The 27,610-nt window shown below is 38.5% G+C and overlaps 1 protein-coding gene and 1 long non-coding RNA gene across 18 annotated transcripts in view; one reads left to right on the top strand and one right to left on the bottom strand.

Annotated features, from left to right (window-relative positions):
- The window catches only part of LOC144304951 (uncharacterized), a 65,717-nt gene extending 40,572 nt beyond the window's left edge, over positions 1 to 25,145 (top strand). For 3 of the 5 annotated variants that reach the window (XR_013371950.1, XR_013371949.1, XR_013371951.1), the window contains exons 5-7: positions 7,652 to 7,729; positions 12,924 to 13,052; positions 19,546 to 23,642. This is a non-coding gene — a long non-coding RNA (uncharacterized LOC144304951). Of the gene's footprint in view, positions 1 to 7,651; positions 7,787 to 12,923; positions 13,053 to 19,545; positions 23,643 to 24,208 lie in introns of those variants that run through there. The other 2 variants (XR_013371952.1, XR_013371953.1) reach the window with 2 other exon arrangements.
- Positions 16,868 to 27,610, bottom strand: part of COBLL1 (cordon-bleu WH2 repeat protein like 1) — a 160,394-nt gene continuing 149,651 nt past the window's right edge. For 8 of the 13 annotated variants that reach the window (XM_077883604.1, XM_077883606.1, XM_077883611.1 and 5 more), the window contains 3 exons: positions 24,777 to 26,353; positions 22,558 to 22,734; positions 16,868 to 18,158 (listed from right to left, as the gene is read on the bottom strand). In XM_077883604.1, coding sequence (XP_077739730.1) covers positions 18,072 to 18,158; positions 22,558 to 22,734; positions 24,777 to 26,353 — 1,841 coding nt within the window. In that variant the 3' untranslated portion in view covers positions 16,868 to 18,071. The remainder of the gene's footprint in view (positions 18,159 to 22,557; positions 22,735 to 24,776; positions 26,354 to 27,610) is intronic. The other 5 variants (XM_077883605.1, XM_077883607.1, XM_077883614.1 and 2 more) reach the window with 1 other exon arrangement.

Raw genomic sequence — 27,610 nt, 5'->3', positions numbered from 1 at the left:
CTAATTAATTGAAAATCATGTGCTTTTTAGAATGTTTGACTTAAACTGTAATATTTACAAAAATACCTGCTCGATATTAAACTCCTCTATATTTGTTTACAAGAATGGACTCTGGAACTAGATTGATTGCATTCAAATGCCAGCTTTGCCACTCAGCTGTGAGACTTTGCATGTTACTTAACCTGTCTGATTCATTTTGCCCACCTGTAAAATGGAAGTAGTAATAATAATAATGATAATACCACCTGTCTCATAGGACTGTTGTGAGGATTAAATGAACTGTGATTATCATCATGTCTGGAATCAGTAAAACATTCAATGAATTATCTGCTATGTTGATATGTGAAAAATCTGATTTTATGCACTGCACAGACTCCAAAAATCCACATTGCAGTAGCTTATTAGTGACCTTCATTTCTCCTCTCCTTGAATTGTCATTTTTCCATTTAATATATAATACATAACAAAAATCCTAATAACACTAGCTAACATAACTGAATGCTTACTATGTACCATACATGTTTCATACATATTATTATCTCACTATCATCAATTGTTCTTTGAAACTGATGTTGGTTTTCAGACGCAGTGACAAATGCTTAGAGAAACTAAAAAACTTCACTAAGTCCGACTAGTAAGTGGCAGAACTTGAACTTGAAAACACTCCTGCTCATCAGAATATGTGCAGAAAACGAGAGAAAATGTATCCAAATATTGCTAATGGTTTTCTCTGGATCATAAAATTAGAAGTGATGTTATAAAATGTCTCTATATTTATCTCTGTTTTATGTAATAAGAACATATTACTTTGATAATGTTATTTAAATCTCTTTCAAACTGTGTAGATATTAGCATTTCTACTTCAAAATGAATAATAGTTGCTTTATTGCTCACTCCTGTGAACTAAAAAGTAGTCTATCTTTGAATCAGTCTTTTTATCCTTTGGACAAAGCAGTTCTATTACAGCTTTCTAAAAATGAATATAGTGTTTTAGAATTTGAATTTCATCTGCTTGTTCTTAGCACAAATGTAACACACACAGATCCTTTAAAAATTCAAGTTAAAATCCAGCATTAGTCTTAACTTGGCATCATAAAGTTTCCTTGCTCTTACCCTTTATGTCTCTGAGGGAAATGCCCTCATGAGTTCACTTGGGGATCAGCAACTGAGAAGAAGGCCGAATGGAAGCAGAAACAGTCTAGTGACACTCAGAGGAGGCTGGTTTGTCCCTCTGTCACTTCTCAGAACTTATAAGGAATGGAGAAGAGGAAAGTAGGTAGTGTGTGACAGATCAGATCCATGGCCAACTAACATCTATTCTGGTGCCTACTAGATCCGAGATGCTTTTATCCCATTCTGTTTTCCAAGACCAGTGTGAAGTAAGTCTTCTAGTCCGACCTTACACATCAGGATAAATACCATGCAGTTGATAAGTAGTAGAAAAGGGATTTGAAACCTGGTCTTAACCCTACTCTTTTCCTCTATTTAATGCTGCCAAAACATTCATCATTCATAATGCCCAGAAGTTAAAAAAAAAAAAGCAGTAATTTGTTATTTAGCATTATATGTAAAAAAGTATCCATAAATTGGAATACTGTAACAAAATGGAATTAGAAAAAGAAGTATGGGTATGTGTGCACATCAGCTCTGTAGCTCTGGACTTCCATTGCTTTTTTACAGAAGAACCTATTCTTTGATTACATGCTTCAGTTCAGGATAGTGTTCAGTAGATCTATAGTCCTCGCTATAAAGTACAAGGCAAATTTTCATTTATTGATTTGTAGTAAATAGATCCTACTTATAAAAACAAAGAGTTGGACCCATAATGCTACTGTAACTAGAACCACAATCCACAGACCTGCTAATTATTTTCTCCTCTGAGGTCTCTGGAAAGGTGATGATAACGAATCCTGTGACCCATCTCTAAGGCTTTCATCATCTTTGACGTTTCTGTCAATTTATTATTCTATACATCTGTCAACATGGAGATTAAACAGAGAAGAGTGTGGGCTTAGATTGCTTTCAGAACTTTATGAGGATAAGGACATTTAGACAATGGAATATGTTACTGAAGCACGTTAGGAAGATTTCTTTTTCTTTTCTTTTCTTTCTTTCTTTCTTTCTTTTTTTTTTTTCCAAGAGTCAGCTGTCATTTGCCTGGAATGGTTCAGGACAGTTCTGCCTGGAGGCAGGACTATGGACTCATTAACCTCCTAGCCCTGCAACTCTGTCAATCTCAATTCTCTCCACGGTTTCAATCAGATACAGCTGCCTCCAGTTTCATTCTGGTTGGTTTCGTGTGACTGTGAGCTCTTGCAATTTTCTGTATTTCAGGGGAAAAAAAGCATCTTCAATATGTGTCTGTAGCTGTGCAAGAGGCGGTGTGTATGGTGTATCTTTCCTCACCGAAAGGCTCAGCATAAAATGTATTAATAGATGAGTGCACTGGTATATAGAAAAGCTCTATGTGCCAAATATAGACGATTCTTATTATTTCTCTTTGCATATAGATGAATACACAGCTGTGGTGCTCTCAGGAGGCCTAGGAGTCGACTTGGTCCAAAGGAATGACTGTGCTATTTTTGCTCTTTCCCTCACATTATTTCTCAAGGCTTAAGGGAATTTAAATGTGACTTACTTGGCAATGACAAGTCTCTGCCCCCTCGGTGCCTCCCGAATGAGATCATTTACACAAGTCACTTCACCATATCCCATTCTGTTTTTCATACAGAAACAATAGATAGAATCTAGATTTCAACAAAGGACAGGTTCTTCTCCTGTCTGCACCCCCCACCCCACCCCCGCAACGCCACTGCCCAAATGGCTACTTTAAATCATGTTACTATTAAATTCACAGCACTGGTTGAAAATTCATTAAAATATATGTTTTCTAGAAGAGACAAAGGGTCATTCCATAGAACCTTAGTATTTCTAATGGAGAAACTGGGACTCTGAGAAGTTAAGTGGCTTGGATAGGCTCTCCCAGTGAATTAGTGGCATTACGGAAATTGGGACCCAGCTCTCTGCTGTTCTGGCCCAGCATACAGACCTCACTGCCTTACTCAAGACCCTTTGCACTCCCGAACAAAACGGACTTTAGCAAAAGCAGTAAAATCTCTCCTGAAATGTTACTTCAATTTTATCATGAAGTAGAATTTTGGAACAAATACATTTATTAACACACCTGTTATTCCTTGTAATTCTTAAAGAATTCTATTATTTGCAAAGCAGCGAAATTTGTTCCTTTGTGGAAACCTGTTAAGATGGAGACAAGCAATAGTCAAGTCAAACTTAAAATACACAGTGAACACAAATTTAGAGACGGTGAGCATTCAGTTATTCTACTCTGCAGAAGGAATAATAAAGGCCTTGGGGAAAAGTGGGGAAATGATTAGATGCCATAGCACTTTACAGAGTGGGCACTTAATGAATGTTTTTAAATTCGATAAATGAATTCACTTACAGGAATTTCTGAGTTTGTAAGCCATTATTACAAGTGCTTTGAAAGATTCTGTGCCTTCTAATCTGCTTATGTGCATTTATGGCAAAATATGTTTAAAAGTGGAAATCATGTCAACTTTGAGCAAATTTAATCTAAATTACCAAAATTTCCTTGGTGTCTCTTTTGAATTGGAGGAAATCCTGCAATAGCTGAATTGAGATCGAAGCTTGGCCATTGTCATAGTATTGTACCGACATTACTATTGCCTCCCACTATTTCCTAACAACATTTGTAGGGAGGTGGATCAATATTTCCAATGAGAGAGTAGAAGAAGAAAAAAATAAATGATCTATTTCTCAGGCAATCTAAAAAAAGTAATTTACTGAATTACTCATTCATTCTTTCAACAAACATTTATATCTCGTGCCTAATGTGACAGACAATCTGGAAGAATGAAGACTCTGGACTCAGCGTACCTAGGCTGTGTTCTGGTTTTCTGTTTGTTAGATATGTGATCTTGGAGAGTTTGTTCCTCAGTTTCCTCATTTGTAAGGTGGAGGTAATAATACCTATTGTTGTTATAGGTTAAGTGATTTAACATCCATAAAGCATTTAGAAGAGCATATGGTAAGAACAAATTGATGCTAGCCTCTAGCAACAAATTGTTGCTAGTATTATGCATTATGGACTACAGACAGAGGATAAACATAATAGATATGGTTCTGTCCTCATGGAGAATAAAGGTTAGTAGGGGGGAAATAGTCATTAAGGAACTAACTGAACAACTTCATAACTTTATACTACATTTACATTAAGTGCTAAGGGCAATATAGTATGAATAATATAACACAGATGTAACATCTCTCTGAATAAATGTTCATGTGCCATTTCTTCTATTGCAACCAAGTGAAACCACACTTCACTTTGATATTCCACACCCTGGTGACTGAGTTTCAACATCTTTGATATTTCTAGGGTAAATCTTACCCTTTCAAGTGAGCAGCAAGCAGAATTTCACATCAGGATCATTGTGTTGGACAGATACCCTTGAAATATAGTAGTATTCCATTTTTCTTCTCATTTCTTTATGACCACTTAGAATTTTTTTAAAGATTTTGTTTATTTATTCATGAGAGACACACAGAGAGGCAGAGACATAGATAGAGGGAGAAGCAGGCTCCTCGCAGAGAGCCTGATGTGGGACCCGATCCCCGGAACCAGGATCACGCCCTGAGCTGAAGGCAGATGTTCAACCACTGAGCCACCCAGGCATCCCACCACTTGAAGTTTTAAGAAAGCACTCCTAATTTCAGTTTTGCTACATTCCTTAAAGCAAAAATCTCTGTGATGCTCCAGAGACCTTTGTCCTGATAAAGACAAGTACTTCTGGGAAGAAATGAAAAGACCAACTGCCAGTGTTTGTTGAAGGGGAACTCAGTTGTTCCTCACATTATGCAACAGATGGCATTGACAGCCTGATGGCTGAGACGGAGGAAACATACATTCCCGTTCACCCAACCACCGCTAGCTCGCTCCATGACACCGTGGCATACTTACACATTCTTTTCTTCTTCTCATCCCACTGTTCAGCCTTCTAGAAGTGAGCTCATTCGGATAACCTGCATGACTATTAGCCATATATCCCTTAAATGCACTTGGCATCTTGGCCCATACTCAGATATCAAAGATGTTTGAGGCAGATTTTAAATTCATATTTAAATGAATGTCAGCTTGTTCCAGAGACAGCTCATCTAGACAAGGATTTTAAAAAGAAAAGAAAGCTGTCAAAGCATCTTCAAGAAGTCAAGCTTGTTTGTCTGATTTCCTTTTCTTAAGAAATAAAACAACACAATTCTCACTTTAGGATTCCCAAAACCAAGACTGGACAAAGAGTGAGCCAAAAGTCCCAGAATTACTAAAAATTGTTCATGTTACCTTCAATGCTTGTATTAATGACTTCTCTTATTTTTTAGACAAGGTTTTTGAGGTCTCTTCTAAGATACAGGGGCGGTCAAAATATTTTATTGCCTTTTCCCCCCTTATAACAACAGGGATATTCCTTACGAGAGGGGAATAGGAAACTTTGGACTCACCCTCTAAAGTGGAAGACACAGATAACAAACGCACAGGCGGCCTGCAGTGTGTGGAGGGGGTGCAGTCCAGGACTGCCCTCGGGTAGAGAGTGAAGTGTTAAAGCCATTCCGCTGTGTGGTGCTTGAGTGCACTAAAAATAGGTAACCCTGAACTATCCTGCAGTTGAAGGACAAGATAAAAATAGGAAATAAACTTGAAAAATAATCATATAAATAGAGTACTGGGATTAACAACTCAACCCACAGGATCGAATTCACTAATAAGATTTGTTATTTTTATTGAATGCAAAAGATCGAGCGCCATTTAGATATTTAAGAGAAATGTTGCTTATAGAAGAATATTCTGAATTTAAAATGACTGACATTCAGGCAGTGATAACTTACACTATTATTTGGGATAGGGTTTCTTTAACCTTTTTAACTGGGATGTCTCTTTATATCTTTTAGTGATACTCTTCCCGCTTTTATAGAAACAGATAGAAAAAAAAAGAAACTTGGATATTGTCCATCAGATAGATAGATAAAACTGATCTTGCAGACGTAGCTAAAACCCAGCAGTGATTTGGAGTGTCACAGCTTTACTCTTGTATTCAGTTCCCAGTAAACAGTAAGGACTGGGAAGAGCCTAAGACGTGGAAGCATTCAGTACTCATTTAGCTACTACAGAGACAATATCAAATGATTTAAGATTCTTCCTATCTGCCTAAAAGACGATATTTAAAATTCACAAATTCTGTTTTGGAAGAATCTATCCTGGATTATTAACTCTTGGCCCATGTTTCAGCCCTCTCCTGTTGTTGCCTTCTGTGTTTCCACCAAAAATACTCTCAATTCTTAGCCCCGCCTCTCTTTCCTCCTTGTTCTCTTCCAGTGCCACTGCCATGATTCTAGGGCCAGAACTCTATCAGTCCACACTTGGATTTTGGCAAAGGATACTTAGCTTTTGAATTTCTGCTTTTGTCCACTTCTAGCAGGTTAACTTAAATGTATAATTATGTCCTCTTTCTGCTCAAAAACTTCAGGAGATTATATAGAGAATGAACTTTAAAATCTTAGCCTGGAACTCCAGATTTTCTAAACCTGCTACTCATTTTTAAAAGTAATTAAGTATCCATTTGTTTTTACTTACCACTTTATTAATTTTAACCTCAGAGTCCTCTGTCCCAGTTCATAGCATAGAATAATAAAATGTTACCAGTAATTTACCCTGTGCTCCTTGCTACTCTTAATCCCTTCTACCTTCCTCTTGGAGATAACAAATGTTCTAAATTTGATATTTTTCATGCCTCACTTCTCAAAAGTTTTAGCGCATATATATGTACAAATAAATTATAGATCTCTGGGGTGCCTGGGTGGCTCAGTTGGTTGAGCATCCGACTTTTGATCTCAGCTCAGGTCTTCATCTCAGGGTTGTGAGTTCAAGCCCCATGTTGGGCTCCATCCTGGGTGTGAAGCTGACTTTAAAACAAATAATAAAAATAAATAATCTTTAATTTTATAAAAAAAGATTATCATTCTATATAAGTCCTTCTTTGGCTTGCTTCAATTTTTTTCCTTAACATTTTGTTATTAGGATTCATTTGTGTTGTTACATGTAGCTATAGTTAATTAATTTTCACTTTTGTATGATGCTTTATTGGGCAAATATATCTCAATTGGCTTTGGGCTCGTTACCTTTTTTTTTTTTTTTTTTTTAATTACCAAAGTGTGCAAAGTGTATTGCAGACATTCTTGAACATGTCTCCTGGAAAGCATTCCTGCTCCAGTTTCTCTTGGGTGCATGCCTGACAGTGAAATTGTTGAGTTTTAGGCTGTACCAGTAAAGATCCTGGCAGGAACAAGATCAAATTGTGTAATTGAGGAAAGTTTAAGAAAGGAGCTATTACAGGATGATGAAGCACCCTAGGACTAGCAAGGGCAAGGAGTCATAACAATCTCTATCCTTGAAGAGGCAAGGGGAGGAAGTGATTATTCAAGCCTAAAGGGGGTAGCTGCAGCTGTAGCAGAGGATTACCCAACAGAGGTCTCTGGTTTTTTTCAGCCAAACAACAGCTTGGCAGAAAGGGAGCTGATCTCACTGAAAACCCTGACCTCACTCTCTACCATTCTCTCCAAGGTTTTGCCAGGATCTCTCATTGGCTGAACCCAACGAGAAGCCGGAATGCAAGAGAACCCACTGATGAAGTCTACAGAGGTCAGCTTCTAAGAATACAGAGCAGGGTGGAGATAGCTGGACACTGGATCTAGAGAAGTAAAAGAATATATGCAAATGTTAAATATTACAGAATTCCATCCTATTTTCCAAAGTGTTTATACCAATTTACACTCTCAACGGCAGTGTAGAAGCGATTCTGTTGATCTATCCTTTCCAAAACTTAGTATTCTTAAACTTCTGAATTTTTGTCAATAGGTACACATGGTATCTCCTTATGGTTCTGAGGTGTATTCCCTCAATTACTTATGAAGCTGACCTATTCTTTTATTTATTAATAATAAATATTAGCTAGACACATCAACTCTTCTATAAAACTCCCATGCATGTATTGTGGAATTTAACAAGTTCATTCTAAAATTTAAATAGAAAAGCAAAGACTCAAAAATGGCCAGGGTGTTTTTGAAGGAGAGGAAAAGGGAGTGACTTCTTCTCAATATATGAAGGCTTGTTATAAAGCTATAGTAATGAAGAGAGGTGCAGGAGTACACATCCTAAAGCAACTCATTAATTAAGAGAATTTCAGAAATGGTAAAGATGGTATGTCAGGTCTCTGGAGGAAGGCATGCTTATTTAACAAATAGAGTTGAAAACATGAACTCTTCATATAGAAGGCAAAAGATAAAAGAGTTTACTTTCTCACACCATACAAAAAATGAACTTCAAATGCATGCAGACTTTAATAACTTCAGTGTTTTCAGAAAAAATTCCAATGAATACTCTTTTCTGAACTTCCTTAAGGTAGGGAAGGATTTCTTAACTATGATACAAAAAAAATCCTAACCATAAAATAAAATACTAATATACTCAATTAACTTTAAAGGATTTTTTTTTCATTAAAAATGCAAAGAATAGGAAACAGGGGTGCCCCGTGGCTCAGCCAGTTAAGTAGCCAACACTTGATTTCAGCTCAGGTCATGATCTCAGGATCATGAGATTGAGCCTCAAGTCCGGCTCCATTCTGGGTTTGGAGCCTAATGAAGATTCTCTCTTTCTACTTGTCCCTCCACACCCCTCTCTCTCCCTCTTAAAAAAAAAAAAAAAAAAAAAAAGGAAACAATAAGCTACAAACATGAAAAAAGACGTTTGTATTGCATTTAAGGAACAATGACTAGTCTCAAAAATATATAAAAATTTCTCAAAAATCAAAAAGAAAAGGACAAACGACCTAGTGGAAAAAGAGGCAACATAATTTTCTAGCACCCTTTTTTTATGACTATGTTTCATGAACTCTTCTAGTTTATAATTCTTAGAGGACTGTAATTGTGTCTTGTTATCTTTGTTTCATTATCACTCTGCTCAGTGCCTGGTAGAAAGAAAATGGTCAACAAATGCTCATCGAATCAATGAACAGACTTGCCACTCTAGAATGATGTAAGCTCTACTAACAAGATAGCATATGCACACTGCTTTCAGAGCCTGTGCTCTCATTTGCAGTTTGGATACCTTTGTTCCTGTGTTTACCAACAGGAACCAAAGGAGCATTGTTTACCAAAGGAACATTACCAACTCCTGTACGTCTTTGGAGTCCAGATCATGAGTCCTCTTTGCATCATAAAGCCTTCACTGCCTCTTCCATCTACCAGATGTCCTTTTGGGACATCTCCTGCACTGTTGAATTGCATTACTCCAGATTCCTACCTCTGTGCCACTTCTCCCTCTTAGATTCGAAACTCGGTGAGGGCAAGGGCCATTCTCTTCTAAGGTACCTCTCACCGTTCTATAGGTACTCAATTAATATTTAGTGAGGATGTGTCACAACATCTAGTACAAATTAATAGCCATCTGTCATGTTTCAAAATTGCAGACTAACTGTTCTCAGAGAAATATTGGTCACTCCATTTTGATTTTTCCCAGTTTCACGTACTAGCGATCAGTTTACAAAGGCTAGGGATATACTCTACCAGTGATAGCTTATTGCAAAAAAACAAACAAACAAAACCCAAAACTTGGCAGTGATTAATCATTCCAGTGCAAATATGTGACTGGAAAAAAGGCAGCAGCAGGGCATAGTACAAAAAACGAGGGCCATGGAATCAGAAATCTGTCTTTAACCTCAGCTGTACCCTAAGTGAGGGCATTCATAGCTGCTCTAAGCTCATGTGTAAAATGGGATGATAAAACTCACCTCAAAGATCACCTAGCATATTGGTGGTGCGTAGATGGTACTTAACACATTTCATTATCCTTAGTTCTCTCCTCCCTCTTACAAATGATACTATGTTCAATCAGATCTTGTAGCGTTATGTTTTTTAGTTAACACTTAACCATCAAATCCTTCAATAAACTTTGCTACCAGCAAGTTGCTCTTGTCAAATGAACACTTGCATTATATCATATCCCCTGACTTGCCTAAAATTCTTAATTGGTGAAAGGGAAACTGACCAAAAAATAAATCTCCCCCTCCCCACATGTGTATAGTACACCTGGTTGCTATAATAGGTAGGTACCTCAGTAATTGACTTCCCAACTTTACTATTAATAATTTCATACCTTCAGGAAAAGTGAAAATCATGTATAATTATAATCCATATACCTCCCACCTATATTTAACAGTTGTTCTAATAATTATCATAATAATAATGCTGCGGTTAATGAGGACATTAGAAGAATTTCTTATATATATTATTTCTTGGTGATTTGAAGGTATCTAACTCCCACCAAGAGAAGTCACCTAATGTGTTTCTTCACTGTGAACTCTTCAATGAACCTTTCCCTATTCATTACAGGATCAATTTCCAGACTGTGAACTACCAAAAAGAACAAAGTTTGGGCTACTCTTTTCCAAAATTCCACTTCCTGGTTTCTTGACTTAGCTGCACCTGGGCCTGCTCTTTCTCTTTTCCTATGTGGGGAAAAGAGAAAGAGCTTCCATTTACTCCCCCCAAATTTTCATGAAATAGTAGGCTTGCCAGATTTAGCAAAAAAACATATAAGACACCCAGTTAAATGGGATGCTTGGGTGGTCCAGTTGGTTAAAGCATCCAACTCTTGATTTCAGCTCAGGTCATGATCTTAGGATCCTGGGATGAAGCCCCACATCAGGCTCTGTGCTCATCAGGGAGCCTGTTTGGGATTTTCCCTCTCTGTCTCTTTCTCTCTCTCTGGCCTTCCCCCTTCTTTAAAATAGATAAATAAATCTTTAAAAATTTTTGAATTTCAGATATATGTTTAATTTTTTTAGCATACATATAATCCAAATATTGCATGGGACATACTTATACTGAAAAGTAATTAGCTGTTATCTGAAATTCAAATTTCACTGGGAAATCTGTATCTTATCTGGCAACCTCACGAAATAAATGAGTCCAAGGAGGTTTGATGGGGCTGTAAATCTCTTCGATATTTGGGTTCTCATGCTCACAAGTCTGAAGATAAAATGAGACAGAAAGATAAAGGGAGAAAAATTTCTGTACCACAATAATAAGGGAATGATTAAGCTGGAATTGTTTTGATCTAATTGGGAGTTAGAGTGTCTGAGGTATAGTTGTGTTGGACTTAGTAAATAAAATAGTCTGTGGGATTCTGGGGAAAATAGGGTATGTGGACCTGAACAGACTGAATGAATTTATGATTAGGGTTAAAGCCATATGTGTATGAGTTTAAGAGCATGTATTGCATCTACTGCCACATCAATTCTGTATACTCACCAATCATGAAACTTCAGAGGCATAGCTAGAGGGTTGCATTTATGGCTCCCACATCGGCGTCAGTGAGGGGGTGGCCATGTGACCCTGCTGGTCTTGGCTGAAGTTGCTCAGGTCAGGGGATCTAACTATTGAAAGCTCTAGGGTGGCCTTAGTTGGGACTCTCTCCATGTATCTCTCATTCTCTTCTGAGGACCATCTAGCTAGCTCAGAGATGTCTTTTGCACAGCAACATTCTGGGCAGGGACAGCATGCAAATGCATGAAAAATTTTGAGGCCTAGTCTCCCAACTGGTGCAGTCATTTCCACCTCATTCTATTAGTCATAAAACCTACATCTAGGGGTGGGGAAAGGGCTTTGTGTCTTTAGTGAGAGAAAAAGCAAATGGCAAGAGGTGTGGATACAAGTGAGGTAGAGAATAGGGGCCACCACGATGATCTACCCCAAGGAACGAGGATGGCTAGGAACATAAGAATAAATTGGAAAGTAAAGAAGTTGCTTGTTTTGAAAACTATAAGTTTGGAATGTAGCACTTTTCTTTCTCCAAGATGAGTAATTTGCAAGACTTCCAAATGAATTTCTCCAGTTTGTGAAGCAGAAATGCCAACAGCTCTACACAAATTACCAGAATGTTTCACAATTCCTCTCGAAATACCTGTCAGGAAAGTTCTTCTGAGGGAGCACATGGTGGCATTTTTCTTGCCATAAACAAAATATATCCATCCATATGAAGAGTCTGAGGTGTTAAAAATGAAAACTTACAAGAAAGTGGTAACACTGAAGAGAAAAGGAAGACCAACTAAAGATCCAGAATAAGTAGATTACTGTGTTGGTGTCCCTTGAGATATAACACGCTTTAGTTCATTTGCAAAGGTCAGCAATTGGAGAGAGCACATTGAAAAGGAGTTGTGAGAATCTATCATTTGTCTGCTTATGTGACCTTTGTAAAGCAGCAATCTCTGTGTACTTTTTTGCTCCACATGTAGGTCAAATAATATGAAAATCATGTGTAAACTCTAAAGCACCAAATAAATGAGCTATTTTTACATCAAAAATAATCTAAGACAAAAGCATTCTGCCCATGGAAATCTTCATTGTGATCCCTAACTGCAAGTTTTCTTTTTTTTCAAATCATTTGTCAGAATCAATAGATGGTAAAAATGATGAGTTTGAGTCTTGGCTTTTTTTATATTTACTGTTTCTCCTGGTGGTAGGTAGAAAATGAACGGCACTAGACAAATAATTGTATCAGTTGGGACTCTTGGTTTCAAATACAAGCAACTTCCTGTCTCAGGAAAAAGATTGGTCTCACTTGAGGAGTTGGATCAGGTGGCAGTAGGGATCCTGTTGCCAGTGCTGGTGGTCAAGGCCGGACCAGGCCGTAGAGTGGGAGGGAGCATCCTTCTTCAGAGGGACGGGGAACATGTTAGGTAAATAATACCTGTTCACTAATAGCAGTGTTAGAAATAGCTTTAGGGGTGCCTGGGTGGCTCAGTCGGCTGAGTGTCTGATTCTTGGTTTCTGTTCAGGTCACGATCTCATGGGTCATGAGATCAAGTCCCAGCTGGAGCCCCACGTCAGGTCTGTGCTCAGTGGGGACTCTGCCTGAAGATTCTCTCCCTCTGCTCCTCTCTCCACTCATATGCTGTCTCTCTAAAGTAAGTCTTTAAAAAATAGTTTTTTAAAATGAATTGTGTGTCAGACTCTCTTAAAATTCATTTAATCCTTACAACCGACCTCATGAGGAAGATGTATTATTTTATTTTTTAAAGATTTATTTTAGAGAGTGAGCACATTTGTGCAAGCATGGAGAGGGGCAGGGGGACAGGGAGAGAGAGAGACTCTCAAGCAGACTCCTGGCTGGTTGTGGAGCCGGATGCAGGGCTCGATCACAGGACCCTGAGATCATGACCTGAGCTGAGATCAAGAGCTGGCTGCTTTCACCCACTGAGCCACCCAGGAGCTCCAGGAAGGTGGCATTCTTTTTTTTTTTTTTTATGATAGTCACACAGAGAGAGAGAGAGAGAGAGAGAGAGGCAGAGACACAGGCAGAGGGAGAAGCAGACTCCATGCACCAGGAGCCCGACGTGGGATTCGATCCCGGGTCTCCAGGATCGTGCCCTGGGCAAAAGGCAGGCGCTAAACCACTGCGCCACCCAGGGATCCCAGGAAGGTGGTATTCTTAAGGCAGTTTTTCAGAGGTTAAAATGAGGCCCAGAGAAAATAAGTCATTTGCCCAGGATCCCATGTCTTGTGAGAGGCTTATCTAGGACTCAAGCCCAGGTATTTTGACTTTAGGTATTTACCACGGCAAGAAACAAATAGAACTATGAATGGAAATATGATAGAGTAAGTCTCTATATGCAAAAAGTTTTTCCAGAACATTGCTGGTGTAAAAGGCAACTTCCTAAATGATATTAGAGTTGTTAACATTTTTAATGTTAAAAACAGTAACAACTATAAGAAAAAACAAAATACAAAAACACAATATATGTATTGGGTATAAATATATTGTTTTGGATATAAATATATCTACATAGGGATTTATTTCAAAACATTAACAGTGCTTGGGGCCCCTGGGTGGCTCAGTTGGTTAAGCATCTGACTCTTGGTTTGGCTCAGGTCATGATCTCAGGGTTGTGGATTGAGCTTGGAGTTGGGCTCTGCTTTCAGCATGGAGTCTGCTGGAGAGTCTCTCTCCGTCTCCCTCTGGTCCTCAGCTCCTCCCACCCCCACACCCCGCCTTCGTGCTCTCATGCACTCTCTCTTGCTCTGAAATAAATAAAATCTTTAAAAACAAAAACAATAACAGTGGTTGTCTCTGGAGAGGGGAGTGGGATGCTGGAGACAGAGAAGAGTATTTCACTTCATTTCTCATTCCCTATAATTTATATAGAATCTGGATCACTTAAAAATATGTCTTATAAAGAAATAACCTGATTGGGGGGAGAGGAAAAGAAAAATGCCTATACGCAAAAAATTAAATAGGAAAATTGGTTTTAAATAATTTCTGTATCTTCTTTAAAAAAAAAAAGATTTTTATTTACTTGAGAGAGAGCACGAGTGAGTGGGGGGTGAGGAGCAGAGGTAGAGGGACAAGCAGACTCCACCCTGAGCTGAGTCTGATGTGGGGCTCAATCTCACCACTGAGATGGCAACCTGAGCCGGAATCAAGTCAGATGATTAACCGATTGAGCCATCCAAGGGCCCCTCTCTATCTTAATTCTGCTATTATTTGAGAATATGGCTGGTGAAAACCACTTGTCTCAAATTTCTTTCCCAATTGAGTAGGAAGGTTAACACATGTTCTCCTCCTAAAGCAGTGTGGATAAGGTAATCATTTCAGAATGTATGTGTATGTGCTCTTTAAAAAATATTTTAATTAGGGCAGCCCGGGTGGCTCAGCGGTTTAGCACCGCCTTTGGCCCAGGGCCTGATCCTGGAGACCTGGGATCGAGTCCCACGTCGGGGTCCCTGCGTGAAGCCTGCTTCTCCCTCTGCCTGTGTCTCTCAAGAATAAATAAAATCCTAAGAAAATGTATTTTAATTATAAACTACTTCAAGGATGCTAAAATCTGGAGTAATACGAGTACACTTGATCCTTGAACAAATGGGTTTGAACCATTTGGGTCCACCTATATGTGGATTTCCATTGGTATGAGAGTGTTAAATGTATTCTCTTCCTTATGATTTTCCTAACATTTTTTCTTTGGCTTTATTGTAAAATTGCAGTATATAATACATGTAACATACAACATGTGTTCATCAGCTAGTCATGTTATCAATAAGGCTTCCAGTCAACAGAAGGCTATTATGATTTGAGGGAGTCAAAAGTTATATATGGATTTTCGGTTGTGCAGAGCATTGGCACGCTGAATCTCCACATTATTGCAGGGTCTGAAGTACTTGTTTTCCAACTGCAGTTTATAAAATAAAATACTACAAACAAAATTGATGACACCAGTAAATTTCCCCAGTCCAGTCTTCATGTCTTGGTACCCACTAGCAAACCTTTGTATTTTTTCTATGGATACAGCCATAATATTTGGTATTGTTTTGCATATCTTATATCACATGTCATAAAACATGCAGTGTTCCACAACTTGCTTTTCTTGCTCATTTTTGAGCTATACCCATGTTGACACTCATAACCCTGGTTGTTCATTTTGACTGTCGTATAGAAGTCTGTCATATGAATGTACTGCTAATGTTGAGTGCTGGATAGGACTCTTTTCTACTGTTATACACAATGCTGCCATGACTTTTTTTTTTAAAGTCATCTCTACACCCAGCATGGGGCCTACACTCACAACCAGATCATGGGTCGCATGTACGACCCATTGAGCCACCCCGGGGCCCCACTGTTAATGTCTCCATATGCACAGGCATAAATACTTTTCTAAGGTAACATGCTAATAAACCTTTATTAGCATGTTACTAGCAAATTTGATAGTTGTGCCCTATATTTTCCCACCAATAGTGAAAGAGTTCCATTGCTTTGTTTTCCTTGACAACACTTGCTATTTTGAAACTTACATTGTTGCGAATTTGATGGGTATGATGTATTTTTTTCTTGTTTTAACCAGCATTTCCTTATTAGTGAACAGAATTCTTCCCATGTCTGCTAACTTTTCAGATTTTTTTTTTTTTCAGTGTGCAGATTTCTATTGGGTAGTCTTTCATGAGTTTCAGGAATTTTCTATTTTTACACATATATATTGAAAACATTCTTGTGGCTTACTTTTTCACTTCTATAGTATTTAATGTACATGCCTTAAATTTTAGTATATTTAAATTATACCTTTTATGAATGTCCCTTTGTGTCTTAATTTTTCCCATGCTGATACATGAATATATTCGACAATTTTCAGGTAAGTTTTAAAATATTACTTTAAAAAGTTGTATTTAGGGGTCCCGGGGGGCATAGTTGGTTAAGCATGCAACTCTTGATTTTGGCTCAGATCGTGATCTCAGGGTCATCAGATCAAGCCTCACATTAGGCTCCGTGCTGAGTGCAAAGTCTGCTTGAGTTTCTCTCTGCCCCTACCGCCCCCGTCCTCTGCCACTTTCTCAAATAAATCTTTAAATAAAAGTTGTCTTTAATCCAACTCAGAGGTATTTATGGTTTGAAGTAGGGATCGAAATTTACTTTTTTCCATGTGGATAATCAATCATAATTTTACAAAAGTCACTCTTTTCGCTATTGGTTTACGATAACAGAACTTAAGTTTCCATATATGAGGGTCTCTTCAAGTCTGATTTAAGGAAATAGCAACATTTAACAGTGTGCACCTGACATGCATCAGGAACTACGCTAAGCATTTGATATGCTTAGATCATGCACTTTGGAGCTGAATGGGCTACATGTATACCAGAGAGCCCTGATGAATGATGGGCCTTACTATGACTTATTTGTTCACTGTTCATAGAGCTAGATTGATGAAATTCATAAGTATGCTGCTTGACACAAACCAAATATATAACTTGCTTTTATTAAACAGAGGGGGAAAAAATCAACACATTTTCCAAAGAGGCAGATACCCCAAGAGCTTTAGTGAAAACCAACATAACACCAACTTGTTTGACCAAGCTTTTAGAATAAATGAGCTATTAGATTCTTAATAGGACTAGAACATGAATGAGCTCTAGACCCCAGTACAGTTATAAACCAACAAATTAGGCATGGTTTTGCTTAACAGTTTTAGCTTTAACGTAAATATATATTATTACTTAGAACATTAGCATCTGAACTACATAATGACTTTATCATTTTAACTAAAACCAGAATTTCTGGAACCTCCAAATAGCCTTTGAAGTTTTCCAGTATGGACCTGGACTAACCCCTATTCCTCACTACATATCAAAAGTGAAATAAATTGTCCCAATAGATCAACATTTTCATAAGGTGATTTCTAAGGCTTCTGGCACATAAATGTGTAATATCTGTGTGACGACAAATGTCACGATTATATACAAAAAATATTTAAAATGTTTTGTGTGCAATTTAAGTTCTAAAGATTAAAAAAACAAATGTTCCATGTTAATAAAATATTAAAATACTATGAGCTTCCCATAAATTTGACATTGATTTTGTAATTACATGAAGAACACACAAGATTAGACTTGCACACTAAGTGATTCATCATTTTAATTAACCGTTGAACCGAATATACTTGTTTGATATTAGTTCTCTAGATCATACTTTCAGCCAAAAGAGACTTTAATATAACTTATAAACATTTCCAATTAAACTGTAACATTGAGGCAGTAAATGTTAGATCTACATTTGCTATGTGTCACACAAATATAAGTCTACGAACCTCCATGTATCCTTTTGTCGAAGTCACCATTGTAGAGAATGTCAGTAAGTGAAATCAACAAAAGGTGACTATTTCTCATTTGAAAAAAAAAATGAAAGTCATTAACACCTTGTCTTAAAGTTCTAAAGCAGCATATTCAGCTTTTAAGGCAAAAAAAAAAAAAAAAAAAAAAGGCCAAAAAATATCATAACTTATAAATTCTGTAATTCTTCTTTTGGCATTAAAAGCCACAGCACATATTCTTACACTTCGACAATATATTAGTGTACATCTGAATATACATTTGCCAACATTCTCCATTAGTATGAAGTTGTTCTGTGAAGCAGAGGTGAAGTGTGCATTGTAACAGGGCAATATTTAGTGGCCATCCTGGGCATCAGAGGACATGGAATGGCTGAGTCTTGACCTTCCGTTCACGGATATTGTATTTGATGGAACAGTAACCTAAGAGAAAGAAACACATTTTGAACCCATCAATTTAAAATGAGAAAGCAATCTAATTTTCAATTTTCAACAATTACCGCATTTTAACTTCTGCTTAATTGTAAATAATATTTAGCATTTAGTATTCAATAAATCACAAATAATCAAGAATAAATGTTCACTCTACCATAAAATTAAAAACGAGAGAGTTGTTATTTCCACAACAAACAAGTTAAATAATCCATTAACACATCTTAGTCTTTACAAAATTACCAAATCAACTCAAAGGACAAGAGCACAAACAGACTGCAGGCCAAGCTGTTGAAGAGCATTTTTTGCTAAATTAATTCTGGCTCCCCAAAAGTGCCTTGGAGAATGTAGAAAAATAAAGTGAATTTCACAAAGCAAAGAATTTTACACTTTTTGTATTGATGTTACATAGTAACCTGAAGTTCCCCTTCCAGGTACCCCTTATTTATAAGAAAATACAGCTTTGGTTTTTTTTTTTTTTTTTTTTACTAATTTATTTATTTATGATAGAGATAGACACAGAGACACAGGAGGAGGGAGAAGCAGGCTCCATGCTGGGAGCCCGATGTGGGAATCGATCCAGGCACTCCAGGATCACGCCCTGGGCCAAAGGCAAGCGCTAAGCCGCTGAGCCACCCAGGGATTCCCCACAGCTTTGGTTTTTAAAATACTTTCATATAGGGGAACCTGGGTGGCTCAGTTGGTCAAGCGTCTGCCTTGGGCTCAGGTCATGATCTTGGGGTCCTGGGATCGAGCCCCACGCTGGGCTCCCTGCTCAGTGGGGAGCCTGCTTCTCTCCCTCCCCCAGCTTGTGCTAATAAAATCTTTTAAAAAAATAAAAGTTTTCATATAAAGGACTAGGGGATTCCTGGGTTGCTCAGCAGTTTGGCGCTGCCTTCGGCCCAGGGCATGACCCTGGAGTCCCAGGATCGAGAGTCCCATATCCGGCTTCCTGGGTGGAGCCTGCTTCTCCCTCTGCCTGTGTCTCTGCCTCTCCCTCTGGGTCTCTCATGAATAAATAAAATCTTCTTAAAAAAAAAAAAAAAAAAGGACTAAAAAAGTCAAATCTATGACTGCTATGCCAAAACTGCTACAGAATGAAAAGTAGTTTTTTCTCCCAATAACCTCTTAATTCCAAAATTCTATGGCAAAGTCTCCTATTTACAAGTGGTAAGTGAATGAAATACACAAAGAATTTCCTAAATTCCAAGTTATTTAGAGTGATTTTTAAAAGTCATTTGCATTCTGGAGAGTAAATAGGTATAATATTTTGAAATAATCATACATAAAATGACAGTATTTTAAGAAAAATGGTTAATCTCTAGATTACAATTTGACTCATTTAGACTCTTAACCAAATGTTATCATCTTCTCACAGGAAGAGACCTGAAGTACAAAAGTCCAGTGGTTCTGCCAGCAACAAAGTCAGTGGAAAGGAAAATACAGTGGACAAATTTAGTTTGGATTGGGTTTTTTCATTCATTGCCTTTTACTAAACAAAGACTGGTCATCTACACTAATCAGCTTGTTTGGCTCTCTATGAATCCAGGATGCATAGAGTGTTGCCACCATCCACCTGAAATAAAAACACTAAAAGATGCCACCTGGGTGACTCAGATGGTTAAGCTGCCTTCAGCTCAGGTCACGATCCCAGGATCCCTGGAGCCAGCTTGCTTCTCCCTCTCTCTCCTCTGTCAAATAAAATCTTAAAAAAATAAAAGCTAAAGGAAACGTTGCCACCAGGGGAAGGAAATTCATCCGCATTTTGTTTGGTATTCCTGTGGGATTCCTTTCCAAGATGGTCAACAGACAGCAGACAGGTAGTGACTTTTCATTATGTAACTTGGGCCCAAAGTCTCAGTGTTAGGGATTATTTTTGTGATTATTGCCAAAATTACAGTTTTTATAATTCTTTGTAAAGTAAAAGAATTTTTGTTTTAAGCATTTATTTTTAATTTAATTTAATTTTATTTTATTTTTGTTTTAAGCATTTAAAAAACACACCAATGACTCGAACACAAGAGATGTTTATTAAGGCACCATTTATGGAATGGAAAAACTAGTATCCAGTTAAATGTCCATCAGTAAGGAACAAATAAACCATGGTTCATTCATAGAGTCAAATACTATGTAGTCTTAAAAGAATTGGGGTGTGTGTGTGGGTGGGTGTGGGTGGGTGTGTATACATAAGACAGAAAATTTCAAAAAGATATTTATGAATCTTTTACAGGATTCTATTTTTGTATGTATTTAAATATGTTTGTATACTACTAAAGTGGTCTGGAAGGTTTCACTGTAATCCATCACGAGCAGTTACTTTGCGGGGAGAATGGTATTTTGTTTGATATTTAAAATTTTGTACACTAAACTTTCAAGCATGAGAAGACATCATTATAGACTAGCCCATAAATTCTGGGAGGCCAGAAGCCTTGTCTAATGTAATGCCACGATATACGCATGTTTATTTTAGTGCCTGGCACAGTGTAGATCAATGAATATTTCTTGAACGGAATATGGTAACTTTTTATAAGCATTTATAAAGTACTGCTTGAATTTTTTGAATAATGAACATGACACAATAAAGACATGTTTTTAAAGTAAAGAATTTACTGTTGAGAGCATCTGCTAGTTGACTGTGTATCCTTTAAAGAGTTTTCAAGAATATTCAACGTAGCTTTCTCATTCTTGTGAGAAGCATTAACTATGAAATCATCATTTATTTTTAATTTAAAAATATATGGCAAGAACTGCCAACCTGAAGCCTTTGGACTGCTGAAATTCCAATCAAGGAAATATGAATCAAAAGCAGAGCAATTCAATGAATAAACCAAGCCAGCAAGATTCTGGGTGACTTAGCTAGTTTTTTTTCTTCCTTCTAAGGTTTCGATGTAGCCAAAGATAAATTTTACATTCTGAGGAAATGGTTAATATCAACTACCGAATGCCATTCATCAGTTTATTTTCAGACTTTATTTTTACAAATGTATATTCTACTTGTAATAGTGTGATGATTTTTAGTGACTGAAACATCTGTAAGAATCAAGAGCAGCCAAAGTCGTTCTTGCATGAACACAAGTCAATGACAATAGGTTACCTAATCTCTTATTCTCTGAAAGCAATTTGCTGATTCACACATAAATCTTAACACCAACCACATTTTATGAAATATTGAATAAGATTTATTAAAACCTTAGAAGATGACAGATCTCCGTGACTACACTGGGGTCAAATAGGGGTAAGGTGTGGAAAACAAAATATCTTATGAAAAAAAAAAAAAACAAAAAAAACCAGGGCATGTTCATGACTACATTTACACTAGAGCAGTCAACTAGATAATTGTTCTAATGCGAACCAATTATTATAATGAAGGTTAATTACGTGAATATGAACCAGAGCCATAAGGCAGGTTGGTACCTGGAGTTAAATTGAACATTTGGGTGCCAAAATATAGGCAAACCTGGAGCCAACTTTCTGATGAACAATCTAAACCTACTGTCAAAATCACTGAAGATTTTATTTGGCACCCGAACTGTTGTTCTATAAAAGAAATGTTAGAATTTAAAACAAACCGGGAGGAATGTTCAGTACAGGACAGAAATATGGGGCTTAAGCAAAGATCACAGGGAATTAGAGCCTTCTTGTGTCCATTTCTACTGCCTTTTGCAATATAATATTTTTTGAAATATAACACGTGTACAGAAAAGTGCACTGAACTTACCTAAACAACCCAATGAAAACACACACAAATATATATGCATATATAATCCACCACCAGGCCAGGAAAAGAATAGCTCCAGCTCTGCCCCCTCTCTCCCCCCCAGCTGTCTTCACTTAAAATGTTGACATTTTCTCTGTTATTAGAGGTCTATCATTTACACATTTACAAAATATTGCCTAAGATCATATTTATCTTGATCACTTAAGATTCTGGGGTCCTTCTTCAATTGTGTGCCTGTCTTGCTCCCACAGGCCCCCAGCAACCCCCTTCCTTTCCCTGTGGAAGTAACCCTAGTGTGATCTGTATAATTACTTCCTCGCTTTTAAAAATAATTGCCACCTACGCATCTGCCAGACCTTACACATACAGATTTTTACAGGTCTTTACACGGGTGCGTGTGGCTGCATTTTGCCCAGTTTATCCTATCTGATGGTCCACTCTGAACACGGTGCTTCTCTTCTTTTCGGGTATTAAGGTCCTGTGTACTTGGGGCTATTACAAGCAGGATTTCCCGAAGGTGCTTCGAGCCCAGTCCTGGCCGACTCAAGGCCCTGCAAGCACCCGGGCTGTCGCAGCTTCTACTTCAGAAGCGACCCCCGCACAGAAGGGGGTGCCTGGGCCTCCCTAGCCCCCCCCCTCCCCCGGCAGGGGTTAGGGGGTTAGACGACTCACCCTTTTCAGCCTGGCCGCGGCCTCCCCTGAGCGGATGGCGGTCAGCAAGCTCCGTCGGGCCTGCTCCGGGTCAGGGCCCTGCAAAGTCAAGGAACTTTGCCTCCTAACAATGAATGATGGGCAGCCCGTTGGAGATGGTGTTTGGGAATTCTGCTCATTATGTGCCGAGTTATTCCCCTATAAAAATAAATGCAAAATATTCATGTGAATACCAGGCGAAGAACGGGCCATTAAAAAAAAAAAAAAAAGAAACCCATCACCAGTATTCCTGAAGATGCCCATTTGCCTCGCCCCCGCGGTCCTGGGTCCGCACTCAGCTGGAAGGCGAGGGCACCCCTTGCCCTCCCTCAGCCAGGAGGCTAAGTGGGACAAGGGGCACTGCTCCTCGCTTTATGAAACAGCGGTAATTTTACCGTCCCTGGGTCAGACGGTGCTAATTTTGCCAGTGGAGTTGGCGAGAAGAGCCAAATTAATAATGATAAAAATTCCACAGACTAAAAAAATGCCACATTTTTATAGTTACGACATACTAGGTTGTGAAATTATTGTATTTGACAGTACAAAATGGGCAGATTGACGACTTTATTATTGGTTGAACCTAACGTATTTTCAAATAAAGGAGTATTAATGACTATGCTAATTTTGTGGCCCTGGAAGTCACAGGGGCTAAGTGATGACCATGTCTTATTTTTCCTTTTATTTTTTACTTTAATGGACTAAAAGTAGGTATTAGCAATTTCCAAATTTAAGAATCAAAAATTTAATTAGACTTCTTAGGAAAGAATATTTATGATTTAACTGGAAACTATTATCAAATGATCTTAAAAATGTCTTTTGTTAAACCGCCAAACGTCTTCACCAAAGATGAGCTAAACAGAGCCCAGGCAGTGACTCAAAAACTGTATTATCTAAATCAAACTTCTGTTGTTTGGGAATGGCATTCCATCCTAAGAAGAAACACAGGCTTTGTTCCCAGGAGAAGAATTAATCTCTAGATCATACATCTCTTCCTGACATTATATCAAAGCTAAGAAACATAAATGTGAAATATATAAAGAAATATTCCTCGAGATGACTATGGCTTTGAGATTGTGGAAAAATCTTTATTTGGCAATATCGTTGATGTTCTGTTACTCTAGGAATGTTTGATAAAGTCGTATAAAATACCTCTGGAACTGTCACACAGTTCCAGAAAGTAATCTTTAAACACTATCAGAGTAAAGGTACACAAAATATTTTTTAAAAACTGCACGGGGATTATTGTAATGCATACTCTAAATTTCATCCTTTCCTCTGACTATCCTGTTTGAATCTAGCAAATTATACTACTCAGTTGACCAAACACTAAGTCAGCAAATGACCCTTTTGATGTAAGTTACTAAAGTTAGACAGTGGCTCAATGACATTTTAGTCAACATACCAATAACTGGAAAAGTTGACACTGCATTAAGAAAAATGGGAAATTAAGAAAATTACCTATTTAATCTCTGGCTTCGGTTTAAATTATTTATATGTGTCAATGTTTAGGAATTCTGGTTGAGTGTGTGTGATGGAAAATGCACAGCTGAGAAATGTTTGGTTATTTTATCTAGTCCTTAAATACTGCTTGTGTTTCTATATAATTAAAACTATTTATTTTGCTATTATGTAGAATCAGAGAAGAAAATAAGCCAGAACGTCCAGAGAAGTTGTAAACAAACTGAGATAAGCAAAACAGGAAAGCAGAGAGTCAGAACCAGAAATCAGTACACGGCGCAAATGCATGAGCAAAGAAACTGTAATACCTGCTAATGATACAATCCTAGAACGATGACCTTCGAGTAGTGCCCAATCACGTTACGTGAATTAGAAGAACTCTGAGAGTTAACAATCAGATTTTATGCGTTGCTACTCTTTTCTCCCTGTGGTAGCTTGTTACTAGATTAATAGGAATTCCGGGGGCAGCTCGGGTGGCCCAGCAGGTTAGCGTCGCCTTCAGCCCAGGGCGTGATCCTGGGGTCCCCAGATCAAGTCCCACATGGGGCTCCCTGTGTGGAGCCTGCTTCTCCCTCTGCCTGTGTCTCTGCCTCTCTCTGTCTCTCATGAATAAATAAATAAAATCTTTTAAAAAAAATAGGAATTCGGAGCTAAGTAACACACAAACACACCAACATGCCTGTCAAGCCCCACTTAAACCATGTTGTTATGATGAGCCCTTGTTTTTAAAAGGGTGACATTACCTTATCACTCAGGCATAGCTGGGGGATGCCCGCGAGCTGATTTACAGACGGAGCCTGCCCTTCTGTGTCGGCTGGAGGTGGGGTGGCCGCACCGTCCCCGCCCGCCCCCCTGCGCACCTTGCTGAGGGACTGTGACCGTTTCACTACGGCGAGGGCGAAGGGTGACGGAGCAGAGCTCGCGTAAGGTCTCGGGGCACCGAAAGTTTTCAGAGTCTTCAGGTTCAGCGCTGCTGACTGACTGGCAGGGAGAGGAGCAGGGGAGCTGGGAGGAGGAGAGGCTTCCATAGGCTTCTCGTTGCTGAGGTCACCGAGGTCACCGGCGGGGTCTTTAACAGGGGGCTGTGGGAGGGATGGAGTTGCTTGGCTTAAGGGAGAAAGAGTTTGCTCCGGAGGAGGTATCGCATCCCTCTCCTCCTCTTTCTTTACTAGTTCTTTTGGAGCGGGGTTGGGGGCCACTTGGACACTCTTGGCAGCTGCAGATGTCACATAGTGGCCTGAAACTCTTTTTTGCATCTGCAGGAAAAAAGAACTTGGTTTGGTCTGGGGATTTGAAACCCGAGATTTAAGTTTTGACTCCAAAATATGGTTTATGTCTTCCAAATTAGGCACGAAAGGAGCTGTGCCAGTGTCTTTTGTCATTCTGGGAGTAGGTTTCATGGGCTTCCCCACAGCGACGTGGGGGACGTGGGGCGAGCTCTCCAGGCTGGGCACCTGATGCTCTGTTCCCGTGGTAGGTTTCAGTTTAAGGTCTGCCTGTGGCTCCTTCGGGCTTTCAGAAATAACAAGTTCGGTTTGCATGGCAGCTTCTTTCACGTTTTCGTGAATGTGCTTTTTTCCTAAAGTATGTATCTCCTGATCATCCTTATTCCCAGGGGTTTCTGATTCCCAATTTTTCAGTATCTCCAAGGATTTGGGAGGCACTATTTTATAAGTAGTCATTCCAATTTTAGGTATGTACTCTCTTGTGATTTCATTTGAAGGTTTTGGCTTGGGATCATAGTCTTGTCTATAAAGTGGATAATTCTTTATATGAGAAACAGTTGAATTTTTATCAATCCCATCTAGAGAAGGCAAAAGATCATCATCACCATGTGTATAAATTGGATCTTCTATGGTGAGTTGATTATCTGACTGTACAGTCAGGAGGCCCGGACCTCTTAAATTCCTTGAGGCATCTACAGAATCTTGGGGACTTAAAGATGAGTGTTGAGTTGGTTTATTGTTACTTGAAGTCTGCACGCTTTCATTAACTTTGAAGTTAGACAAATCATGATCTTGGTGGTTCCCATCAAAACTGTCAACGGAAGGGACTGTCTGAATGGCTGCATCTTGCATTTTTGTCTTTTCCTCACTGAGTTGATTCAGTTTTTGGTCTTGTCCTAATGAAGCAGCCAGATGATTTTCCTTATAACTTTCAGCAGTATCAGTTTTATGTGCCTGGTGGTTTGATAGTCTGTCAACTTCCATGTCCACGTTGTTATTTTCGGCAACACCTCCTACATCGATTTCTGTTCTCCTCACTCCATTTTTCATATGGTCTGTGTTCGGTGGAATGACAATTATTTCATTTTGATCTACTGAGAGGAAAAAATATTGTCAAGTTAAATGTGAACAAGTAGAAAAACCTCAAGTTTTCAATGCCTGCCTCCCCCAAACTGAAATAGGTTGGTTTGAAGGCTACAAGACAATTTTCAGCTAATTATACAAAAGCAGGTAGTAGCATTAGGGAAAACAGCACGGGCTTTGGTATCATAGAAACCTGAGTCTAGAACCTGGCTGGGTTTACATGTTACTTAACCCCTTTGAGCCAAACCTAGTTTGCTTAGATATAAAAAGGTGAAAACATGGATTATATTTTATATGTCATTTATACAACATGCTAATTAGGATAGGGAATATCCCTATAACAAGCGCTCCATTGAAGATAGCTACATTTCTCCTGATAAGTAGACTTCACATTTCAGTCAATGTTAAGAATGACAAAAGAAATGGAAAAATTCCAAAACAGTACTTTTCTTCTTCTTCTTTTTTTTTTTTTTCCTATTTTGATCTGGTCTCTTCTATAACTCCTAGTATATTTATATTTCACACCTTACATTAAAAAGGAAATAATCCTAGCAAATGTTATCAGTTTTAATTAAGGCAAATAACGAAGTATTACCTTTAAGAGGTAAAGTGAAAACAAAAATCTAAGTTGACTGTCTTGTTAAGTAGGTGTCTTGCTAAAGACTCTTAGAGGACTTCGTTTTTAGTCACACTATGGATGATTTCAACTACATAAAAACGATCATGTGGGTTTTCATTTTTCTCTCAGGGAAAAGATACTTTATTTTCCTGTCAGAGTTCCAAGCGGAGAAAACCACCTCTCTTTACCCTGGATTTCTTTTCCTCTTAATTCTAATTCAGATCACCCAAAACCAAAAATCACTCGCCAGTGTCTAGGTTAATAAGCAACAGGGATCCCTGGTTTGGCGCCTGCCTTTGGCCCAGGGCGCGATCCTGGAGACCCGGGATCGAATCCCACATCAGGCTCCCGGCATGGAGCCTGCTTCTCCCTCTGCCTGTGTCTCTGCCTCTCTCTCTCTCTCTCTCTCTCTCTCTCTCTCTCTCTGTGACTATCATAAATAAATAAAAATTAAAAAAAAAAAAGCAACAGTTGCCAATCAGCAACATGATGGCAAACAATTGGAATGAGGCATCTAGAAGGAAACACAGGTCTATGAGCGCGCACCATGTGTCTAGTCCACTGCAGTGATTTATACACTGGGTTCCTTCTAGCCAAATGCCCAGAATTATTTCTCATGGATGACCAATTAGCTACATCTTCAAAATCC

Source organism: Canis aureus, chromosome 34 (assembly GCF_053574225.1).
Source record: "Canis aureus isolate CA01 chromosome 34, VMU_Caureus_v.1.0, whole genome shotgun sequence".
NCBI lineage: Eukaryota > Metazoa > Chordata > Mammalia > Carnivora > Canidae > Canis > Canis aureus.
The sequence above is the reverse complement of the archived record's forward strand: the minus strand, read 5'-3'. Positions and strand labels throughout refer to the sequence as shown.